Source organism: Manis javanica, chromosome X (assembly GCF_040802235.1).
Source record: "Manis javanica isolate MJ-LG chromosome X, MJ_LKY, whole genome shotgun sequence".
Taxonomy (NCBI): Eukaryota; Metazoa; Chordata; class Mammalia; order Pholidota; family Manidae; genus Manis; species Manis javanica.
In genome coordinates this window covers 112,786,792-112,809,668 of record NC_133174.1, presented here as the reverse complement: position 1 = coordinate 112,809,668, position 22,877 = coordinate 112,786,792, and the positions used below count along the sequence as shown (strand labels likewise).

The 22,877-nt window shown below is 42.6% G+C and overlaps 1 protein-coding gene across 4 annotated transcripts in view; it reads left to right on the top strand.

Annotated features, from left to right (window-relative positions):
• OCRL (OCRL inositol polyphosphate-5-phosphatase) overlaps positions 1-13,948 on the top strand; it is a 70,186-nt gene extending 56,238 nt beyond the window's left edge. For 3 of the 4 annotated variants that reach the window (XM_073227848.1, XM_073227845.1, XM_073227847.1), the window contains exons 18-23: positions 5,900-5,923; positions 8,636-8,752; positions 9,655-9,739; positions 10,350-10,477; positions 11,172-11,283; positions 11,504-13,948. In XM_073227848.1, the coding sequence (XP_073083949.1) occupies positions 5,900-5,923; positions 8,636-8,752; positions 9,655-9,739; positions 10,350-10,477; positions 11,172-11,283; positions 11,504-11,628 (591 nt within the window). In that variant the 3' untranslated portion in view covers positions 11,629-13,948. The remainder of the gene's footprint in view (positions 1-5,899; positions 5,924-8,635; positions 8,753-9,654; positions 9,740-10,349; positions 10,478-11,171; positions 11,284-11,503) is intronic. The other variant, XM_073227846.1, reaches the window with a different exon arrangement.
• Positions 13,949-22,877: the final 8,929 nt, after the last annotated feature.

Genomic DNA, 22,877 nt, shown 5'->3' with positions numbered 1-22,877 from the left:
TGGAGGAAATGCTTCAGTAACAAATTGATTTAGTAACAAGTTCATCCTATTAAGAACTTACCTTCTGCATGAAAGTATTGTTGGATTTGTGTGCAGACCTCTTTGGTCTATAAAAGAATATTCTTGGTCTTTTACCAAAGAAAATTTGGTGACACGACCACTGTACATTATCATTACTGTCAGTCTGTCTGGCGGTCCTTTCAGCCTAGCCACGCAGGGATTGAATCGCATAGTGGGGAGAGGTAGACCAGCTGTCAGGCTGCTGGCTTGATTGATTGTCATCTGTTGTGTTGCCATGGAATTGTTTCAGCTATGACTCAGATGGCAGATTAAAACACTGGAGTCCAGTCCCAGCATTCTTTCTTGGAATTATACTTGTTTCCCTAGAGCCCTCATGACTGAGTATATATCTGTTTGAGAGAACCATATTTTCCCAGAAATTCATATCCTGACATTCTGTTATTTTTTATGGTGCTTGTTTTTTCTTCTACCATCATATTCCTTTCTTCAAATTTCATGTTTCACCTTTTAGGATATATTCTAAATGAAGTTGTTTCCCTTTTTTTCCTCCCCCCTTCCCTCCATCCCAAACACTATTTCCTAGTTTTGTTTTTCCCAACTTTTTATTATGAAAATGGCAAATGTGCAGAAAAATTGAAAGAACAGTACCATGAACACCCACATGGCTTACAGACATAAACAGACCTACACCTGTTTTTTGCTTTACCATTTGAAATTAAGTGGTGATATGTCACTTCACCAGTAAACACTTTAGCCTGCCTCTTTTAAGAAAAAGGGCAACTTCTGTATAAGTACAGTATAATTATTATACCTAAGAAATATGGCCAGTCCATATTTAGGTTCCTCTAGGTGTCCCAATAATTTCTTTTATAGCTTCTTTAAGCCAAAATCCAGTCTGGATTCATGTAATACCTTTGGTGAGGTCTTTGCAGTCTCTTAGAGTAGAAGAGTTCTCCCCTTTTTTTCTTTAATGACATTGATTTTCTAAGACTCCAGACAGTTGCCCAGTGAAGGATCTACCATTTCCTATATTTGTCTGATTGTTCCCTCTTGATAGGTTTTTAAAATTGTCCTTTCATACTCCCTCTTCCCACCTTACTTCCTATAAACTGGGACCTGGCTTTATTTTTTGGTCAGAGTTGGCAGAGCCCTTATATAGTACTCTTCACTGTAGTTTTCCTGTATTAATTGAAGTGACTGGAATGAGGCTCAACCAGCATTAAAAAAGTTTTGTTTTTTAAAAAATATTATCAGTTAATTCAACCACATTTGACCATAAGTGGGAACTAGCCAAAATCATTGGTGGAGTTAATGGCTCTGTAGGAAGCCATTTTCTACTTTTTGGACACAAATGATTCAACGTTTTAAAAAAGAACCCTATTCATTTTTTCTTTTCTTTACAAAATTGTTGCATTCTTATTAAATTGTGTGTGTGTGTGGTCATCATTTATTCTTTTAAAGCTTTTATTTTGTAGGATTTAGGCTTCTGGTTCTTTTCACAGGCTGTTGCATTTCAGTGTTATTAAATTCCTTTATCTCATTGATGAGGAAATTATCCATATTAGTGTGGGGCAGTAAACAAGAAATGCAAGATTATCTATACCCCATTCATAATACCATCCCACTCTCCTTTGACTTGATCTTGATTTTCTGAAATGCTCTTTTAGGTTTGTGTGTTCATATTTGTTCCAAGACCCAAGGTGATACTTTAAATCCCATGAGATGATGCTGTTAATAATGGTCCCTGTTGTCCTCTATTTTATTACTTAATCTAAGCTTTTGGTGAAACCAGAAATGAGTTCAGTGCCTGTGTTGACTCTCTATGCACTGTTTCAGAAAGATTCTTCTGTCATACCCTCTTCCCACTAAATGAAGAATGAGGTAACTGGCATAAGCCCTTTTCATTCCTCCTGCCCTTCTCACAGTGATTTTGCCACTACTGGAATAGTTGGGGTTAGCGCAAGTGACAAACATAAGAGAATCTGTTTGTAATTATCTTTATTCTTTTCCAGAATTAAGATAGGTTTATTAACTAGCATATTAAGTAGCATATAATCATCAATATTTATACGTCAGACATTGGCTACAAAGTATTATGGAGTTTATGTGGGTTCCTATAATTAAGTGGTGATAAAAGTTGACTTGTGTATATAACATGGCTAAATTCTAAATCAAGGTTCATAGGGGTTTAGTTAGAGATAATCTAAACATTAACTACCTTTACTAGCTAATGTCCAGTGGGTTTGGTAAAGCAGTATTTGGAAAGTCATTTAAATTGAGAGTTATGGAGCTTCTAATTTGTATTAACAATAGATTCCTTTCTGGTGCTGTTTACTCACCATAAAATAAATACATAAATACATATTATTGTCTCTGTAAAAATCAATCTCAGAACCAGCCCATTTTGACTTTAATGAATATTTGATGCACGTAACATTAACAAAACTAGAAGTAAGTGCGGCATCAAGTATTTAGGGAACATGTATTAATATACTGGGTGAGCATAAAGGTTAGAAGGTGAAAGCAAAAAGATCTTGTATGAAAAATCATGAGATATCCCTGGGAAGAATGAAGATTAAGTTTAAGAGTGTGTGAGGTGGGTTACGTATGGTACAGACAGTGGATAGTTTCAAAGTCAACAAATGAGTTTATAGTAGAGCCAGAGGGCATCTAGAACCATCAGAAAGATTGGATGAGAGTAGTGTGAGGTTGTAAATTGACGTGTTCGGAGAAACATTCTTGTGTTGCTTGCAGGGTAAATTAATGCAGAGGAGACCAGGCTTGAACTCAACGGATCTGGTTAAAGGTTTTGCTAACAGGTACAGAGATGAGAAAGTTGAAGGATGGGTGGACATGTTTGCTTGGGAACATGTCTATTAGGAAAATGGTATCAAACATTTGAAATAACAACTTGAGGATTTCATCCCTAGTCATCTCTCCCCTAAGTGTTCACTTTGTCTTGCTGATCTAAGCACTCATTTCTTACCCAGTTAGGCATATGGTTTGTGTTTCTTCTCTGTATTTCACACAAACTAATCCTTTCTAGAACTTCAGTATCCATTTAGTTTTCTGCTCTTTTTCTTAAAACCTAAATCTGCCTCTGAATGACTCTTACATTATTCTAGCTGTATTTTCTACTGGAAAGATTCCTCTAAGGATGAATGTGGGGTGAAGAATGATTTGCAGTGTATTTATAGTGTGCCTGTGTTAACCTGAATTAGGTTCCCTTTTTAGTGTGATCCACGTGGAGCCTTTTGCAGAGACTGGGCAGGTCAGTTGAACTAAGTGATTAGCAGCAACCTCAGGACTACCTTAGGGGTATGCTTTTTGTCAGTGGGGGCTAAGTGGTGTTACTGCTTTCAGAACTGAGCCTAGTGTTGAAATAAATGTAATTTATATCTACAGCATGGCTGTAGTCAGAAATAAGCTTTCTGTGTAAATCTGCTGCCTCTCAACCAGTATCTTATTAAAATCCTTTTGACTTCTTCTTTCAGAGTTTTCTCTTGTATCCATTCATTTTTTAAAAATATGTTATTTTCCCATTCTTCGTTAAGGTGTTTATTCTCTCCTCTTTGACCTACCTTGATAGCCTTTAATGATTCCCTTTGCCTCTCTCTCCCTACCCTTCCATTCTTCCTCTCTAGAGCTGGCAGATGGATCTTTTTGTAATGTAGCTTTGGGGCCTGTCACTTCCTTGCTTAAAGGTAGTCATTGGTTCCCCCACACCTGCTAAATACAATCTAAATTGCTCTGTCATTCAAGGTCCGCAAAGTCTGACTTCAACACATCTTTTCAGAGTTATTTCCTGCTGTTTTTGTCAACATCCCCTCATGCTCCCCACAAACCAATGACTTTTCCCTAATCACACCTATGATTTACCTTTTCTGTACCTTCCACTTGTAATGTCCTCACCCCATCTCCACCCTTGAAAATCCTGTGATCCTTTTAAAAGCTAGTTAAGTCCCATCTCTGTTCTGAGAAGTCTCTGGACATCTTTGAGGGCCTGGTTTGACAGGTTAGTATATAAAAACTGCCTAGTTTTACTCATCATATCATGTGGCATGTACTCATGGGAGGGAAAATGGAGTAGTCTGTCAGACAGGCAGATTCTCTATTTATAAGTAGTTCTAAATTTTTAAGAGGCTGTGCTCCAAAATTGTGTTCTATCAGCCATTTGGCACTCAGAATTAACTTTTACATTTAAAAGTATTATAATCACAATACCATAAATAATGCATACTTTATAAAGCATTATTATTCTCATTATTTTTATTTTATTTTATATGTGGTATTTAAGAACCTAGATAACTATAAGAGCATGCTTAACTCATAATGTATCTAGTAATACTAAAAAACCTAACCACCATATAAACAGTCATTTGGGGGAAGTGCATTCAACGTTACTGCTTAGAACATCAGGGAACCATGCTCCCCCACTCCAGCCTCCTGCACATCTCTAATAGTAGACCGGGATTTCTCCTTTTACTCTCAGCCCCGAGACATGTGATTTATACTCAGGTTCTTGGTGGCCCATGGTGGGATTAGGAGGATTCCAGTTGCAGTTGCTGAGATGGTGTGAGGAGCCTTGAGGTATCCAGGCTTTCTGCTGGCATACTGTACCACCACTGTCCCACCACCCCTGGGTTTTAGGCTGCTTCCCTGTCCCTATAAGGTAAATATTATTATCCCAGTTTTAGAGGTGAAGAAACTGAGGATTTATAAAGTTTAGTAACATGCCTGGGGTCTGTACAAAATTAATAAGAGGCAGAGCAAAGGTTTGCACCCATGAGTCACTCTTTCCACTAACCATGCTGCCTTGTAAGTGGGGTTTCTCATTGGCTTCAGCCCTCTATGGAGTGAAATGCATTCTTACAGTTTGCCCCTGCCTCTCTGTCCAGGAAACGGTCAGATGGTCCTTTTTGAGTTGTCTAAGGGAGCATAGTGGTAATGACTGTGGAGTCTATCAGAACTGAGTTCTAATCATGATTCTGCCACTTACTACTTAGTAGTGTGACTTTGTGCAAGTAACTTAACCTCTCAGAGCTTTATTCTCCTCATCTGTAAAATGGTGATAATACCTATTTTGCACATGTGTGCAGAGTAAATAACATTGCATATGAGTACTTTACACAGTTCCCACTACATGGCAGATGCTCCCTAAAACATGAGGGTAGTTACTATTGCTGTTCTTACTGGATTGTAGTAATAGCACAAAACACAGAGATGATTTTTAAAAGGTACCTTCTTCCCTCTCCCCTGCTTTGCTTTTTCCTTTTATACCTAATAGGAAAACACAATAGGGGATAATGATGGATCTTCTGGTCCACAAAGGGCTGAAATGAAAGTAATTTACATTTCAGAGGGACCTCCATATCTGGGGACTTTAGGGGCCTTTGAGGAGGTGCGTGGGTATGGGGAGGTAGAAAGGAGTGTGGTACTGGTTAGGGGGCTACTAGGATGAGAGGAATGGGAGTGGAGAGGAGAGAAGCTTATGAGTGGCCACTGTTGTGCTCGGACCCCAGTTCTCCCACTGAAGCGGCATCAGGATGAAGTGAGCAGCCACATGAGGTGGCAGGGCCTGCTGCAAGCAGCATGTGAGAAGGAAACATCAGCAGGCATTTGGTTGGGGCAGGTGGCACATGTCTGCTCACTGATTGTCTCAGTAAACTGCACAGAAATTTAATATGCATAATAGAGAACTTTGCATGTGAGAATGTGTTCCGTTTTCAGCATTTATCTGAAGAATTCAAAGCTGTTCAAAGTGTATGTATCTAGTAAACTAGTGAGTTCTAATAATACTGATCTGTTACTAATTCTGTAAATTAATTCTAATCATTTTCTATCTGTCAATGACTTTCTTTTCCTGCTCTGCTCTCAGGAAGAAGACAGCTTCCTAGAAAAGGTAATGCAATCCATTGGTGGTTACATGTTTCTCTGGGCTTGATTAACACTTAACTGTGGTCCCTAGGCTTTCCCACAGTCAGAGACCTCTGACTCCATGAGAATCCCTGAAAGTCCTGTCAGCTGACTTTTAAGTGTGTCTGAAGTACAGGAAGTACATTTACTGCCCTGGTCAAGTCATTGAGATGTAGTGCATAAAAGCAATAGGAGTCAAGGTTCCAGATTTGTATTTTTGAAATGAGACGTAACTAAAGAGCTGTCATGATGTATCTGACAGCTCATGAGGTAGAGGAGAGTATGCTTATCTGTCCTCCATTTCCAATGGTAGTAAAACTAGAAGTGGGTTTCTGTTGTATTAAGAATGACTTGGGGTTAGTAATAAGTGATTAATTATTGACAAAATGCACAGATATGGTCAAGAAATAGAGCATAGAATAGAATTATAGATCTGCACGAGATCATAAGGGATCATCTGGTCCAGCTCTCTGCCTTCACACAAGGGAAAATGTTTTCTCAATTGTAATAGACAGAACAACCAAGGCCCAGGAAGGTTTGAGAAACTTGCTAAAGTCATGCAGTTCCTGACATTGGATTTGTGGCAGAGGGGACTAGAACCTGGGTCTGCTGAATGCCTAGTGAAAACCTCTGTGGTGCGCTGCCAACTTCCATCTTCAAGTTGGAGAGTGCCGAGCTCCACAGAGGGCTATCAAGTAGAGAAACATGTGCTTGAAAATCATTCTTAAAGCACTTTCACACAGTATCTAATGTGACCTCCCCATTTAGTAGAGTTTAATGCACTTTGATGGGGGGGTTGGCATACTGTTTTGTGCCTTAGTTATTAGTACTAAGGTTACAAAGTGTGTGCTTAGCAAGCACTGAATGTGTCTTGTTGAGCAAGGACAAAGTGTGTCTGATTTCCCTTTGAAAATTAGAGTTCAGGATAATATGTGATTTTACTAAAAAATACCATTTCTTGTGCATGATCATTCTCTAGACTTCAGAGACACAAGTATGACATTTCATGAATTTGATAGTAGATGGTGTATATAATCTTCGGATCTTTTATTAACCTTTTTAAACCACTAAGGTTTGAGACAGCTCTGCTTCCAGCCCTTCCCTGTTAATAAGAGGCCATGTTGGCTTTTCATTTTGGACAGTACCTTGTGTCGCCTTAATGCCTTAGTACAGAAAAGCGCCAAACTGGATGTCAGATTTTTTTAATAAAGTACATGAATCAGTACTGAATAATTTACATATGGTAAGTTTGGAGGCAGTCTGCTAAAGAATCTATATGTGTGTTACATTTGGTCCAGAATATGAGCAGACTGCATTATGGACAGTGTTTTGGCTCAGATATTGTGTAGATACCTGGATTTAATATTTGCTATAGGAAGGAAGTTAGGGGAGGAACCACTGATAGAAGTTCTGGCAGCTATGGGAAACATGAATGTCAAGTGATAGAATCCCAGGGAAAGGAAGAAAGGAAGCAAAATGAATGTGAAGAAAATAAATTTTAAATGGTAACCAACTGTCATGCTCCCTTCTCTTCCCTGTTCCCTTAGAAAGGTATAGTGGCTTTAAAAGGTCACCAGTGCTTGTTGAAGAATATAATGTTAAGAAGAGCCCTCAGGCTCTGCTCCAGTGGACATGGTCTCTGGAAGTAGTGAAATGCTCCTTTTCTTTACCTTGAAGCAACATGGCTAGGGGTTGTAGATGGAATTTACAGAATTTCCCAAAGTTGAACATACATAATATATGACCTTAAGCTGGAGGTACAGGAGGGGAGAAGATACAAAAAAACAGTCACCATTTTCTCCACTAGGCTTTTTCCGAAGGCTGCCTTCAGATGCCTTTTAACCTATTTCAGACACCTTTATGATATACTTTATATTTGGCTATATAAACATAAGATAATTGAGTTTACTCCCTAACCATTTTCAAGTTCAGATTTAGTTTTTGTCACCTCTGGATTTTTCTCTTAGATTCTTTCAGGAGAATCTACCAGACAGTAGAAAGATAGGTGAAAGGAGCCAAAGCCCCAAGAAATCTATGCTGAGCTGTTCATATAAAGAATAACTTCTGGACTCAGACCCTAGGCCATTCACAGTGTTTCTGCTCTTGGTATGCTGTGTTCAGTTGACTGTGGATCTTAAGGCTTATGAGTTTTAGTGCCTTAATAGACCTTTCAAGCCTGAAATACTCATGTATGTAGGTCTACTGTGGAGAATTGTCTTTAATTCCTGAGGACCAGAAACCCTCATTTAAATCAACAATGAAAACTGTAATATTTGTGGTATGACTGGAAAAAAGTATGAATTAAAAGTGCACAGAAGCCTAAGTAGATGCTGCTCTCTCAAAGTACTGTCTTGATGACTGTGACACTCTCCGATGGTGTGTGTACTCAACCGTGACCATATTGCTGGAGCACTTGTTTCTCAGTGTCATTCTTGAAAGGATTTGCAACACACAACCCTTCCAGATGATATACATAAACCCCAATGGAATACTCAGCAGTTAAGTGAAGCATCTAGAAAAGGAGATTGTTTAATTGTGGGAATCAGTATCGAGTGCCTTTTGACCAGGGGTATTCCCAGTGAGAAAAAATGAAAAATCTTGAGAGATGATGAATTTTTACATATGCAGAATTTGAAGGAGATTAAATTGCACACAGTTATTAAGACCCCTTTGGTTCTCATCCTTTTTCATCTATTAGGAGAAATCTGTTCTACAGATGGTTCCCTTGGATGAAGGTACCAGTGAGAGACCCCTTCAGGTCCCCAAGGAGATCTGGCTTCTGGTAGATCACTTATTCAAATATGCCTGTCACCAGGTAAGTGAGAGTGGGCCTGCCCTTCAACTTTGGAAGGGGTGTTAGTCCTGTGGGAAATGATAATATCTCATCTCAGTGTAGTGCTTTTAACTTTTCCACAGAAATTTACCTCCACAGAGCAGCACTGTCAGGTTGCCTGGGTAGACAGAAGTATCCCTATTTACAGATGTGAGAGCTTATGCAGGCAAATTAAGTGATTTACCTAAGACCACAGCATAAGCATAGTGGGGGAACTGGGCCCAAACTGAGCACGCTGGTCTCCTGGCTACATGCACTCTCCCCCAGACTGCTGCATACCTGAGTCTATAATGCTGACTTTAGCTGCCTCGTAGGCATTGCAGATTTTAAAGTCCAAAGCAAACTTCAAACTCATTTCTTTAATTTGGGCCTCATTTATCTTTGAAATCCTATCAAAAATACTAGCCACTCTCAACCCATTCCCCTCAAAGGAGAAATTTCTTGGGACCAAATTGAAGGATAATGTTTTCTTACTGAAGAATAGTAGAACTTGAAAGCAAGGCTGGGTATGGGCATGGTATTCACTCCCGTCCTAGCATTCCCTACTAGTATTTGATTATGGTTCTACTGTTTATACTCTGCTTTCTACTTGTCAAAGCCTGGAAGTGGGAACACCTGGTATCCCGATATGGCCACCTAGTCTCCTACCATATCAGGTATAGGTTAAGCCCTTTGAGGTTAATTTTATGATGGGAAATAAAATTTCACATGGATTATACAGATGGTAAAGGGCAAAGGAGCCATTGTCGGATGTCCATTCCTAATTATGAATGCACATGCCACTCTTCCTTTGCCTCCTGCTGCTCTCCTGACCCCTGGGTGGTCTTCAGAACTTTGGGGATGATTATCTTGCCTTGTGCTATTCATTGAGACCTCTTTGGTAGGAGGACCTGTTCCAAACCCCTGGAATGCAGGAGGAGTTACAGCAGATCATTGATTGTTTGGATACCAGCATTCCCGAGACAATCCGTATCCTTTTCAACAAAGGTTTAGGAAGCTGGATGAGTACTTGCCAAACTCTTCTTCCCACCTACATCTGATTTTTGTGTTTTAGTCTTTATTTTCTTAGTATCTGTCTTTTACTATAAGGTAATCATTGACTATACAGATGTTTCTCAGTGCCTTTCAGGAACTTTTGGCCTCTCCATATCAGACACTCACTAACAGAAATCAAGGGGTGGGTAAGAGTGACTTGTCATAGGCATGGAAGTAGGACCCACAGCACCGGTCCTGCTCTGCTTCAGGCAGGTCACTCATGCCACCACATGTACAGTCACTAGAATGGAGGACGGGAAACATTGGTGACTAGTTTCAAGGACTGATCCAGTGTGAGCCATCATTGTGCAGGCTATATTTCTGACTGCCAAGTTGGGCCAATCCTCCCAAGTCTTTGATCACTTCTGTAAGAACTCAGCTACAGTGTACTTGGACCAATAAAATACTAAACCCCAGTTAGGATCAGTTTGCCCTGAATAATGGGAAGGAAACAGTCCCTGAGGGAGCTTGAGAAAGGGAGCAACTCAAGTCTCTCTGCGGCCTCTTCCCTGAAGCCCGTTTCCCTTGACTTAAGTCCATCCAGCTGGCAGTAATCACTCTGTGGCTGAAGCACTGCTCATTTTCCTGGAAGCCCTGCCAGAGCCTGTGATCTGTTACGAGCTATATCAGCGATGCCTTGACTCTGCTCAGGAGCCTCAGAACTGCCGACAGGTGAGTTTTGTTGCTCTGAGGATGTGCTTGGGGTAGGTTTCTCCATAGAGAAATGGATTTTACAAAGCCATATGGGCAGCGAGCTATGTGGTAGGATGAGTCTGAATCTGTTGTTTATGGCAGGACACCAGCACTGAGAGTTGAGACCCTTACAGGTAGAGCAGAAATGTCTACTCTAGGGTAAGATTGGTGAAGCTGATTGGATGTGGGATTCTGGCTGATGTTACCAGGAAGGGAGGGTGGTAACACTTGTGAGCCTTTCTTTTTTTTTTTTATTTCTTATTTATTTATTTTTTTATTATCCTTTCTTCTTTGTGTCTTCTTGTTTGTTTTTAATCACAAAATGATTTTGATGCACAATAGCTGAGAATACCTCTGAGTCAGACTAGCATCAGGAGGGACTCCCATCATGCTAAGTGACATTGCACAGAAAACCATTCAGCCTGGCAGATGCCATGGCTACCTGTCTGGAGAGATGGAAAAAGACCAGATGAACACTGACCTGTTTATGAGGCAGGGTGTGTGTGTGACCATGTGACAACCAAAGGCCTGCTCATTGAGGGGACAGGGGCCAAACAGTACAACCATTCTGACTTGGAAGTTATAAATTACTTTTATAGCAGCTGTAAGCTCTTCTTACTTCCTCCTTCCACCTGTTCTCACTGCCCACCCCCTCCCCCGTTTTTTAAAACAGATAATTGCCCAGCTTCCAAGATGCCATAGAAATGTTTTCCATTATTTGATGGCATTCCTTCGAGAACTCCTAAAATTTTCTAAACACAACAACGTCAGCAACAACGTGATTGGTAAGAGTACTTCTTAGGAAGAGCTGCACGGGGGTGTTTGTCAGGACAGTCTGTAGACGGTGTACACAGTGTATTCCTAACTTAATGTCTGGGCACATGGCAGCCACTTCCTTCCCACTACCCTCATCCCCTGGGCCACCAGCCCCCTTCCCTGAGGTGTTGCTTAGGTTGAGTCTGACGAAAGGTTTTCTTTTCCCCTTTTCTTTTTCTCACCCTCTAGCTACTCTCTTCACTAGTCTTCTCCTAAGGCCTCCACCCAACATTATGGCAAGACAGTCTCCAAGTGACCGCCAGCATGCTATCCAGTTCCTTCTGGTTTTCCTTGAGAGTGACAAAGACTACTAAGCCTTTTCCGTTTACTACTCTCTGAGATTCTAGAGGTGGAAGGTGTTGGCACCAGGTATTTCAGACTGATTTGAAAAGTCATGCCACAGGAAGGGTCTATTGCAGAACTTTGAGGCTGCTGGCATAAGAAAGTTCTGTTGCTAGAGCAAAAGGAAGAGAGTTTCCTAATCCCTCTTACCATATCCTACACAGCAAAATTCTTTTAGACTTATATTGCCAAGCCAAAGTTACCATATTTTGGTGTTTCTGTGTTCTCTCTCTATAAGGTAAAGAGATCAGTATTTATACTCCTTTGCCTGGGGATGTGTTTGTTGCCCTCCTGTCAAGTTGTCATGATTGTCCTTAGCAACCTAGGCCTAGATTCTGAAATGTTCCCATTCTAGGCCTACAAGCACTACTTGCTGTAGTCCAGACTTCTCTATAGTCCTTCGTCTAAAGCACTTTGCCCCACCCCACCCCTTATCACTGCTTTGCACTCCACTCTGCTAGTATTATTACATCCAAGGAAGTCTCAGCAGGCCGGTGACTCCTCGGGTGTCCCCCAGCAGTGAGATAACCCTCTACATATGGTTGCTACATGCATTTATGCATTCCTACTACAGTGGCTCCTGTGTGTCTCTGTAACATTGGCCTTTTCGTGGATCTTCTCTGGGTGGAACTATATTCTCTTGTCTCAGACCATATTTAGTAGCACAACTTTAGGGTCTATTAGAGATGGCATCCCATTGATGTGAAAGATCACAATCAGAGTAGAAACACTGAGTATTTCAAGAGTGAGAATATTCATGTCTGACAGGTCCTTTTTACCATCCCTTTCTGTTCTTACTCAAATTTGACATGAAAACATCCTCAGTGTCTAAAGGACCCATCCCCCAGTTAGAAATCCACCTCTGGAGCTACATGTGCACCTCAAGTGGTGCTAGCGATGCTGCTCCTTCGCCCAGCAAGGGTATGGAGGATAACCGTTTGAGCCCTCTCTCTGGCCTCCTCAAGTTCCAGGGGACAGATGTTGCCTGCTCCCTCATCAGGGCTGACTCTGGTCTCTACCACCAGCCCCCCATGGCTCCCAGTCACCTTATTCAGTGCCATGTAAAAGAGACTGTACAGTGGGACCAACCAAGGCACCTTTCTCTCCCACCCTAGACAACCCTCTGAGCTTTTCATTTACTCAAGCTCCATGAGGCAGTCTTCTTTTTTTTTTTTGACATTAGTCTCTGTTGGTTGGTAAAACCAGCCACCAGCCACTGACTCCCTGGTACAGTTGGTTTCCTCCTAGTTTTCTTTCATTAAGACCACCCTGAGTCCACTCATTCTTGCCTGTTAGCATCAAATCCAAGGAGCCTGACATGCAAGCTCTGTGTCCAGTCTTGAGCTTTGGCTCCTGACTCTTCTAGCACATCGAAGGAGAGAGCCAGGGGAAGCACCACTGCTGAGTGGTTCTCCAGTTCCCCCATCTCTTAGAAGTTGAGCTCTTGGGGGAAAGAAAAGGTCTGTATCCCGCAGTATACTGGTTAAGCCCTTTCCTGTAGGGAGTTTTAGAACTAGGAGTCAAGTTATGGGTGCCAAATAGCTGCAGATCTGATAGGTCAGGAGCTTGGTGTTAAACTTCGCTAATGGAAGACTGCAAGTAGAACACCTTTATCACCTCCACTAGGCCAGAAAGTGATCACAGGAGAGGCAGCTTACAGAAGCTGGGGCAAGGTCATAACACAAAGATGGGGAAATGCCTTTCCTGTGCACATTTGCTAGTATATTGCCAACCCAGGACCTTTGCAAGTCCAAGGGCTTAGTGGGGGCTGTGTGTAGCACCCTAGCTCTTTCTTCATGAGGCTAAGAAATGCACTAAGTTGGTTTACTACCAAAACTGTTTTTCCAGCTTTGGTCCTTGGATGTACACAAGGTTCAGGGTTTTAGACAATCTCTAGATAGGGGAGACAAGAAATGGAGCAGACCTAAGAAATCTGCTTCCCCACTGTGCCTACTCCAGCACCCCAACCTCTAATTCTCAAGTACCTCTAATATTCTATTTCATGGCTTCTCTGAAGTAAGGGATTCAGATCCAACTGGTACAGAAGGACGCTGCATCTGTTGTTTTAGGGAAGAAATGGTTGAAACCCATGTGGTGACATTGCATTAGTCTCCTTTTCACTGTTTTCTGATTCTTACTCTGTAATTGTTGTACTTCCCAAAAATGTCTTGGTCACTAAGCAAAGCTGCTAGTGAGATTCTGTATTTCATGTCATCTTTTTTATTATAATTTATTGCAGATTTTTTCGGAATAAATATATGTTGTGTGAAAAATTGAAGTTTTCACATCATTCAATTTTCAACTTTCGAAAACCAGTTTTGAACTTTTATTACCTCTTAGGGGGATGGAGTCTATAAATTTAGTACCTTTTAGGGGTTCTAACCTGAACTCTAATACTGACCTTAATGAGGAAGAACTGAGGAGGGAGGCTTATGTCACTGGGTTCCACTTGACTGCTGCAGTCCACACAGCTACGCCTATACTGTCATTTCCTGATTTACAGAAAAATACCATACAAATTCTCTGTGTCTTTGCCCTGGGAGAGGAGAAGCAGCCACGTCTTTTGAGAGGCTAATAAAGAAGTTGCAGTGCTTCAGGGACCAGCCAAGGATCCTTATTTTAACCCTGGATATTCAGATAACAAAATAACACTGTTGGGAAGAAAGATGTTGATTCTTAATGCATGTAAATGTCACACTGGGTCAGATCCATGACCGTTCCAGCCCCAGAAATCTGACAAAGCCCAGCATACATGTTTTGGGAGAGTCCAGTGGTCCTTGCCGCGACAGCCTCAGTAGTTTAGGCATGTCCTCAAAGAGCCCTGTTTTCACATCATTCAGTTTTCAAATTTTGAAAACCAGTTTTGAACTTTTATTACCTCTTAGGGGAATGGAGTCTATAAATTTATTACTTTTTGGGGGTTCTAACCTGAACTCTAATACTTTAAGGAAAACCCCTAATTTGAGCATGGTGCCTTTCTCCCCTTGCCATGCCCATTATGAATTTGTGCATTCTGATTCCATTCCCTTTGAGATTGAAGAGGCCTCAGCTGGAGATGTCTTCTCAACCAGGGACCTCTTCCAGTTCCCTCTGACCGTGAGCTTGACCCTGATGAATGTGCTGATTCAGTGTTGTCATGAACAGTTTTTTTAGCCCCACCCAATCCTTGGCAGAAGAAAGTGTTTTCTTTTGAGAGTGATCCCCCACCCCCCAGTGGATAGAGACTGACACCAGCAGTTTTTATACAGCAGCAGGCAATGTGGCAGAACTCTCAGTGACCACCTTCCCAGAGGTTAGAAACCAGCCCCGGCTGTTGTTACAAAACCATTAGGGCCTTTCAGACTACAGGGCAAGTTGAAGAGTTGGCCTAATAATCTAAAGCCACACTGCCATGGTGGGTTCACGAAGTGTTGGGGTGCAAACTTTTGTGAGGCTCTAATCCGATCCCATTGTTCTGAAAGAAACAAAGTGGCAAGCACAGTACCTGGCCCAGAGCAGGTGCTGTATAGATGCTAGCCAGCTCTCTGCTGTTACACTGGCCACTGCGCTGCCAAGGGCTTTATGGCTCTCTTTTGATGTTTACAGCCTTGTCAGCCAGGTAAAATCAACTCCAGTGCCCTCCTCTCCCCACCACAGACATACCATTGTGCCACCTTCCATACTTCTGGATTTCAGAATTTTGCTGCAGATCTTTTTTTGCAGGGTGGGGGTGTAAATTAATGGATAAGCACTGAGCTGCCATCAAATAGCACGTGACACCAGGCTGCTGTGAGCCTCAGGAGCCTCACCTGCCACTCTGCCCGTCATCCCCATCGGCCTCCTGTTGCTCTAACTGCACACTGTGCCCTGCCTGGAGTCCTGATCCCTATCTGTTCTTTCTGTCTGCCTCATGGATAAACCCCCCTCTAGTTCTGCCTTTACTGCATCTCATCTGAATTGATCTGTACCCAGACAGTGCTACCTTCTCCCTCGCCTCTGTGCTGTGGAAGCTATTCCCATCCCCCAGCTCCCTGGGAGGAGAAGAGGAGCTTGCGTGTTCCTGGATCACACTTGGAAGCCATGGTTCTGTGCTGTTCACTTTCCCCATCTTTGACTGAGATGAGTGGTTCTCAGCTGTAGCTACTCACTAGACTCATCTAGGGCGTGTTTCTCCAAGCGTGGTCCCCAAGCCAGTGTCACCTGGAAACTGGTCTAAATAGTTCTTAACCAGGGCTGTATAACCTGGGGTACTTAAAAAATACCAAAGCCTAGGCCTCACATTAGATTGTTTAAATGCCTGCCAGCAACCCTCTGCTGCCCCTTGCCACTATACCCTGACACTGTCCTTCCACTGTTCCCAGTAAGCTAAGTTCTTTCCCACCTCAGGGCCCTTGCACATGCTGTTTTCTCTGTCCAGAAGCCCCCTCTCCTGCACACTTCAGATTGCCTTGGCCTACGTGTTTGCAATGCCTAACCCTAAGTCACCCCCACCCCCCGTCCCTTTCACTCTCTTTACTCCCATTCCTGGGCTTCCTGCCACAGCATGCTGGCTGGCTGGCCACCTCAGGCCTGCCATATACCATTCATTCTACCATCCTCTTCATCGTTTGCTGATCCTTCATAGCCCTGTGCCTTGGAGACCCAGGGAGACAGGAAATTTTAATGGTTCTTCACATATGCTGCAACAGCCAGACTGCCTGAGTTCAAATCCCATCTCTGCCACTTCCTAGATGTCCTTGGGCAAAAGTTAATTGACCTCTCTGGGCCTCAGTTACCACATCTTTACATGGAATTAATAATAGTCCCTTTCCTCGTGGGATTATGAAATTAAATCAGCCAATATGTTTAAAGGGCCTGGAACAGTGCCTGGGGCATAAGTGCTAAATAAATGGCAGCTGGTATACATATTTGAAAAGCCTCCACTGGCCTCAAGGATAGACCCTTCTCCTGCTGCCCTTTAACTCTCAGCAGGTGACCGTGCCCTTTACTTTGTAAAAATGTCAAAGCATTCAGCTGAAGCAGCCCTCCCAAAGCCCTGCCCTGCATATCAAAATGTCTCCAGCTTCACCTCACCCCTTCTCACTCCTGCTTGTGTTGGGAATGAGTGGTCCTTCTCCTTGCCTAGGCCAGCTCTTCCACTGCGCTTGGGGCCCTTCTTCTTCCACCCTCATTGGACTTGTCCTTATCAACCATCACCCTTCCTTTTGCATCTTCAGTATGAGCCATTCACACAACCAGTGTTTATGGAGTGCCCCGTGTGGGCCAGGTGCTGTTCAGGGTGCTGAGGATAGAGAAGGAACTATGATGAACCAGCTGTGCACGCTTTCACTGGGAGGGTGGAGAAGGATGAGGCAAACAGACGTAGACATAAACTGTGCCAGCAGCAGCTAGGGTCTCCATCTGTAGAGGGGGGAATGAGGCAGAGACCATGAGCTTAGACAGAGTAGGGTGAGGGCCTCGGGGAAAAAACAAAGCAAGATAATTTTTATTGTGGGATTTGCCTTGGCCTGCTGGGGCCCAGCTTTTCTGACTTTACCCAGGTGCTGCTTTTCTTCCTCCAGCCCTAAACAAATGATTTGCAACCTGAGCAATATAGCAAGCAAGCCCAAAACAACATAGTAAAAACAGAAACAATTCCATCTTGAACATCTTAAAACCCAATTAGTTAAAAAGTAAGTTTCTTAACAAACAGTTAACTCAGCCCACCTTGGGAGCAGAGCAGGAAGTCTTGAGTGATATGCTCCCAGACCAGGAAGACTGCTATCCTGGGAGGAAATCAGAGCAGTAAACTTCTTGTACATAACCAGGAAGATTAATAAGAAATTTAATGTCTCTTCAAAGATAAACATGGGACCACTTAGCAGGTGTACATCCCTAGCCCTTTGTCTCTCAGCAGCCTATAAAATCCCTAGACAACACACGACCCCCCAGACTCTCTTGTCCCCTCCTGGCCTGAGCCAGGAGCTCTGTCCTCTCACTTTCTCTCTAAATAAAAGCCTCTGCCTTGCTCTCCTAAAAAAAGGAAATAAACAGTGCTTGAGGTACTTGAGATTGTGAGAACTGCTCTGGAGAGAATAAAGCAGGGTGATGTGCCAGAGGGCCCAGGAAGGGGACGTGGTCAGGGAAAGTTGCTTTGAGGAGGTGATGTTTGAGCTGAGACCTAAATGTCAGGAAGCCAAAAGATCCCATATCTTTATGTGAATAATGATTACACAGGATATTATAGACACACACACACCCCTCAAGAAAAGTCAGCCACATGAGGTCTGGCAAAGAATATTCCAAGCAAAGGAAAGAGCAAATGCAAAGGCCCTAAGGCAGCAGGGAAGCTTGCCGTGTCCAGAGGGCAGCAGTACAACAGAGTGCAGAAGAATAGGGTGCTGGACGACAGGTTGGCAGGGGCCTGGTCATGTAGGCCAGCGGAGCACTGGAAAGAAGCTGCCTTCCATTTGATGCAACAGGACACCATGGGTGGCTTTACTTGGGAATGACATGATTTTTGCTCCTCCAAATCTTAATAATAGTAATAATAAGTAATATACTAACATTATACTATATATAATACATATAATAACTGCAGCTATCACCCCCAGTGCTGCACTAGTATTAACCTCACCTTTATCCTTAACAGCCACCTTATAAAGTACTACTTTATCCCCCATTCATGGGTTGGAAAACACTGAGGCTCAGGGAGACCGCTAACTTGGTACTGAGTCAACCAAAATGTGACTCCAGACCAAAATTTGTGCTCTTAAACACAGCCACTATTTCCCCAGCTAGAGTGGGGGTGAAGGTGGGATGCTCCTTAAAACATCTCCCTCTTCTAGCTACAGCCCAGGATTTCAGGCCACTGGATAACCTGCCAGTAGTTCAAATCCAACCTGACTTCGATCCTGACCAGCTTCTCCCGGTATCCTCCTCCTTCCCATCACCCAGGCTTGAACTCTTGGTTATTTTTGGCCCTGCCCCACTTTGAATCGTTCATCAATTGTAATCCAACAAATATTTATGGAGTACCTGCTAAGCATGGGCCATTATGCAAGGTTCTGAAGGAAACCAAAATGAGTACGACTGATCACTATAAGACACACACAACATTTGTTTAATAGAAGAAGGAAGGAAAGGGAGAGAGGGACAGAGGGAAGGGAAAAGAGAAAAGGGAAGGAAAGAAGGAAGAGGGAGGGAAGGAGAGGAGGGATGGGACATCCACAGAAAAGGGGCCAAGGTCAGGTCGTTCAAAGTGTCCTCCATCCGGCCCCTCCTTTCCACTGCCTGCTTCCCACACCCCACCACTGAAATCAAACCATCATTACCACAGGCCTGGAACATCGCTTTCTAAGTAGTTTCTCAGCTGCCAGTACCTCTCCCTTTCAGTCAGTCCTGTACACATAACTGCCAGTCTGATCTTCCCAATGCACTGCTTTGATGTCATTCACCAAATGAAAACCCCTCCAAGCCCCAAGCCCCCACTTACCACAGAAGTTCCAGTCCTTCTACCTGGCACTAAAGCTCTTCTTAGTCTCTTACACCCACCTGTCTGATTGAATCTTCCACTCTTGACCTACTCATGCCTTCCCCTTCCCTAAACTCATGGGCACTCTGCTTCGGCTCAGATGTGCCAGCCACCTGGAACCATCTAGTGCCAACCATTCCACCCAAGCCCTATCAAAAACAAGTGTCACCTCCTCCAGGAAGACTTTCCCCATGACTCTTGCTTCCCCTGAACTCTTAGAAGCTTCCCATTGTGCCACTATTTTAATACACCACACACCAAAGAGTGTTGTTGCCCCTCTAGGACTAGAAGCTTCATGAGAGTGTGACCAGGCTGGGCATACTTTGGGACTTCCCCACAATGCCTTGCAAAGAGCAAGTGCTCAATGATATTTGGTTAACAAAGATTGTCTCTCAAAGCACTTAAAGACACAAGCCTATATGATAGGTGTTCCTGATAATGTGTATACGTTAAATTATTCATACTGAGTCCTGTTAAATTTAGAGGAAGTTGTGTGTGTGTACTTAATGATATTAATGTAGTCCAAGAAGATACAGCTTTTAGCAGCTTTCCAGTATGGTTTTCTATTGTTTAGTAGGCAACACAACCAGCTTTGCTGAGTTTGATTTTTAAGAGTGATTCTCAAGGTTCCTTCCTCAAAAAAGTGAAAATAGAACTACCATATGATCTAGCAATCCCACTTCTGGGTAATAGATCCAAAAGATTTAAAAACAGGGCCTTGAACACATACTTGCACACCCGTGTTCAAAGCAGCATTATTCACAATAGCCAAAGTGTGGAAGTGATCCAAGTGTCCTTTGAAAGATGCATGGAGAAAAAAAATGTGCTCTGCATACAATGGAATATTATTCAGCCTTAAAAATGGAGGAGATTCTAATACATGCTACAATATAAATGGACATTAAGGGTGTTAGGCTAAGTAAGTACGCCAGTCACAAAAAAAACACCTTGTGATTTCACTTATATGAGGTCCGTAGAGTAGTCCAATTCATAGATACAGAAAGTAGAAGGGGAGTTGCCAAGGGCTGTGGGGAGGGGGAAATGGGAAGTTGTTTAATGGATGTAGAGTTTCAGTTTTGCAAGATGAAAACATGTTGGGGATCCATTGCACAACAGTGTGAATATATTCTCACTACTGAACTGTACACTTGCAAATGGCTATAGTGCTAAATGTCAGGGTTTTTTTTTTACCACAATTTAAATTTAAAAAATGTTTTTAAATAGTTTTTAAAAAGTGATTCCCAAAAGGCAAATTTGATCTCATCACCTTTCTGTTTAAAACCATTCAGTGGCTTCCTGAAACTCTTAGGAGGACCCACAAGGTCTAGCAGGTCTGAGTGTCATGGACTCCAGCCGCCTACCACAGCCTGCAGCCCCCATTCTCAGCTTCAGCCACACAGCACTTCTGTCCTTGACTGCTCTCTGCTCCCTTTTATCTTAGAGCCTAAGCCCGCTACACTCTCCTCACACCCTTTCCTCCCCTCCAGAGCACTCATCGCAGTTGGTAATTATGCATTCATTATTATCAAGGTCACCCTCTCCCACCAGATCAGAACTCTGCCAGGTAGAGACCATGTTCTTTTCTTTTATTCCCTTACTACTGTATCCCCCGCACCTAGCCTAATGCCTGGCACCCAGTGATCTGTGTCATCTATTACTCGAGTGTTGCAGAGGTGAGGGAAAACATGCATGTCTGCTGCTCGTCAAAGAGTTAGAGTGTCACCTTTCTAGAAGCAGTATATGGCAATACGTATCAGGAGCCTGGAAACATTCGTAGCAGTAATTCTGCTTTGAGGAAATGATCCTAGAGGAGTACAAAGGTGTAGTAAGTCCATGGAGGTTCACCCCAGCATTATTCATTAGAGCAAAAACCTGGAAGCAGGCTACATAGCCTTCAGAACCAGAAGGTGGGTAAACATTGTAGATTTGTATGGGTAGAATAATATGCAGCCTTTACAAATAATGTTGCCAAGAAATGGTGACATAGAAAAATGCTAAGATGTAACGTTGAGTGGAAAAGGGTATAAGTAGGTATGTACCAAATGTTCCCAAATTCTAAAAATCAAAGATAATTATATATAAAGATAAGATATGTAATATACAGCATGGTGACTATAGTTAATAATACTGTATTATATATTTGAAAGTTGCTAGGAGAGTGGAAAGTTCTCATCACTAGGGAAAAAAATGTGTAACTGTGGTGATGGATATGAACTAGACTTATTGTGGTGATCATTTTGCGGTGTAAACAGCAAATCACGTACAACTGAAATTAATACTGTATGTCAATTATATCTCAATAAAAAATAGATTTTAAAAAGGTAATACATAGGCACAAAAATGGTGGAAGCCGATGCTCCATTCTATAAATAACAGTCATGCTAGGTGGTGGCCTTGTGGGCAGTGGTGGCTCCAGAATGGCTATAAAGGTAGGTTTAGAAACAATTCAAAGGGAGATAGGGACTTTGTCTTGAAAGCTACCTTTGTATAGCAAGCAGAGTTTTTTCTTAAATTGCATGTGTATTTGGAGGGATTTGGGGGGTACTGATGGAGATTATGGTAAAACACCCCACCCAGCTGGTCTCTAGTGCCAACCTTAATGATTTTTTTTTCCTAGTCTTGTATTTGTCTGGTGTTCTAAATGTTTTACAATGAGCATGCATTACTTTTTATATCAGAAAAAGATTAAAGGAAACATTATTTCATAAAAGAAAGAAAGAGCTCTGTGTTAGAATGAATGGACACAGTGCCCTGCTCAGGCATGCAGGCTGCTGGAGAAGGCCTTGTGGGCCAGGCTCAGGCCTGCTCTCTCAAAATCTCCAGGCTTCTCTCCTCGAGCTTCGGGCCCATCACACCAGCATGCCGCCAGGAAACCTCAGGGCTCCCCAGCCAGCCCTGTCTTGACTGCAGGCTTTGGGGCTCTAAGGGGCATGGCATGCTAAGCCCTGTCCATACACAAAGCACACTCCTCTCTACCTGGCACGGTGGTTCAGGCTCTGAGGAACTAATCATTTTCTAATTGTAGCTGTGGCCAGTAGATGGCAGAGGAGAATGACTCTTCCCAGTTGTAAGACTGGTGTTTAAAGCTAGTTACTTTTTCTGGTTTTCCAATCTTTTCTTTCTATCTTGAGGAATTTGATTGAGTATTCTCCTTACAATCTCTAATTTATGGCCTAAAAAGTCAACAAAAACAAAAACTTGTTCGGGACTAGATTCAAATAAACTGAAGGCTATGGAGGTTTTAGCCCTATCTTTCACAGAAAAGCAGGTGGAATTAACATTTTCCTGTCTTGCATCCTTCACTGTCCCTTCGTGCTCCAAGTTATTCAAAAGTTTCAAGGAGGGTGGGGGTGGTAATTTTGCAGGTGAGAACTGATGAGTTAGATCTTCTCTGGAAAGAAAGCTGGAAGGAAGGAGAGAGGCACTGAGGCTGGAAGACAGGGAGGTCCAGATGTGAAAGGGGAGGAACAGAATGATCTCAGGCTAGACAACTGAAGAGCAAGTAGAAAGAATGGAGACCAAAAGGCTTGTTAGGGGTTGAATTGTGTACCCCCCACCCCCAAGAATTTATGTTGGAGTCCTAAGCCACAGTGCCTGTGAATGTGCCCTTTTGGAAATAGGGTTGTTGCAACTGTAATTAGTTCAGTGCAATGAGGTCACATTGGAGTAGGGTAGGCCCTAATCTGACGTGACTGGCATCCTTATAAAAAGGTAAAATTTGGACATAGA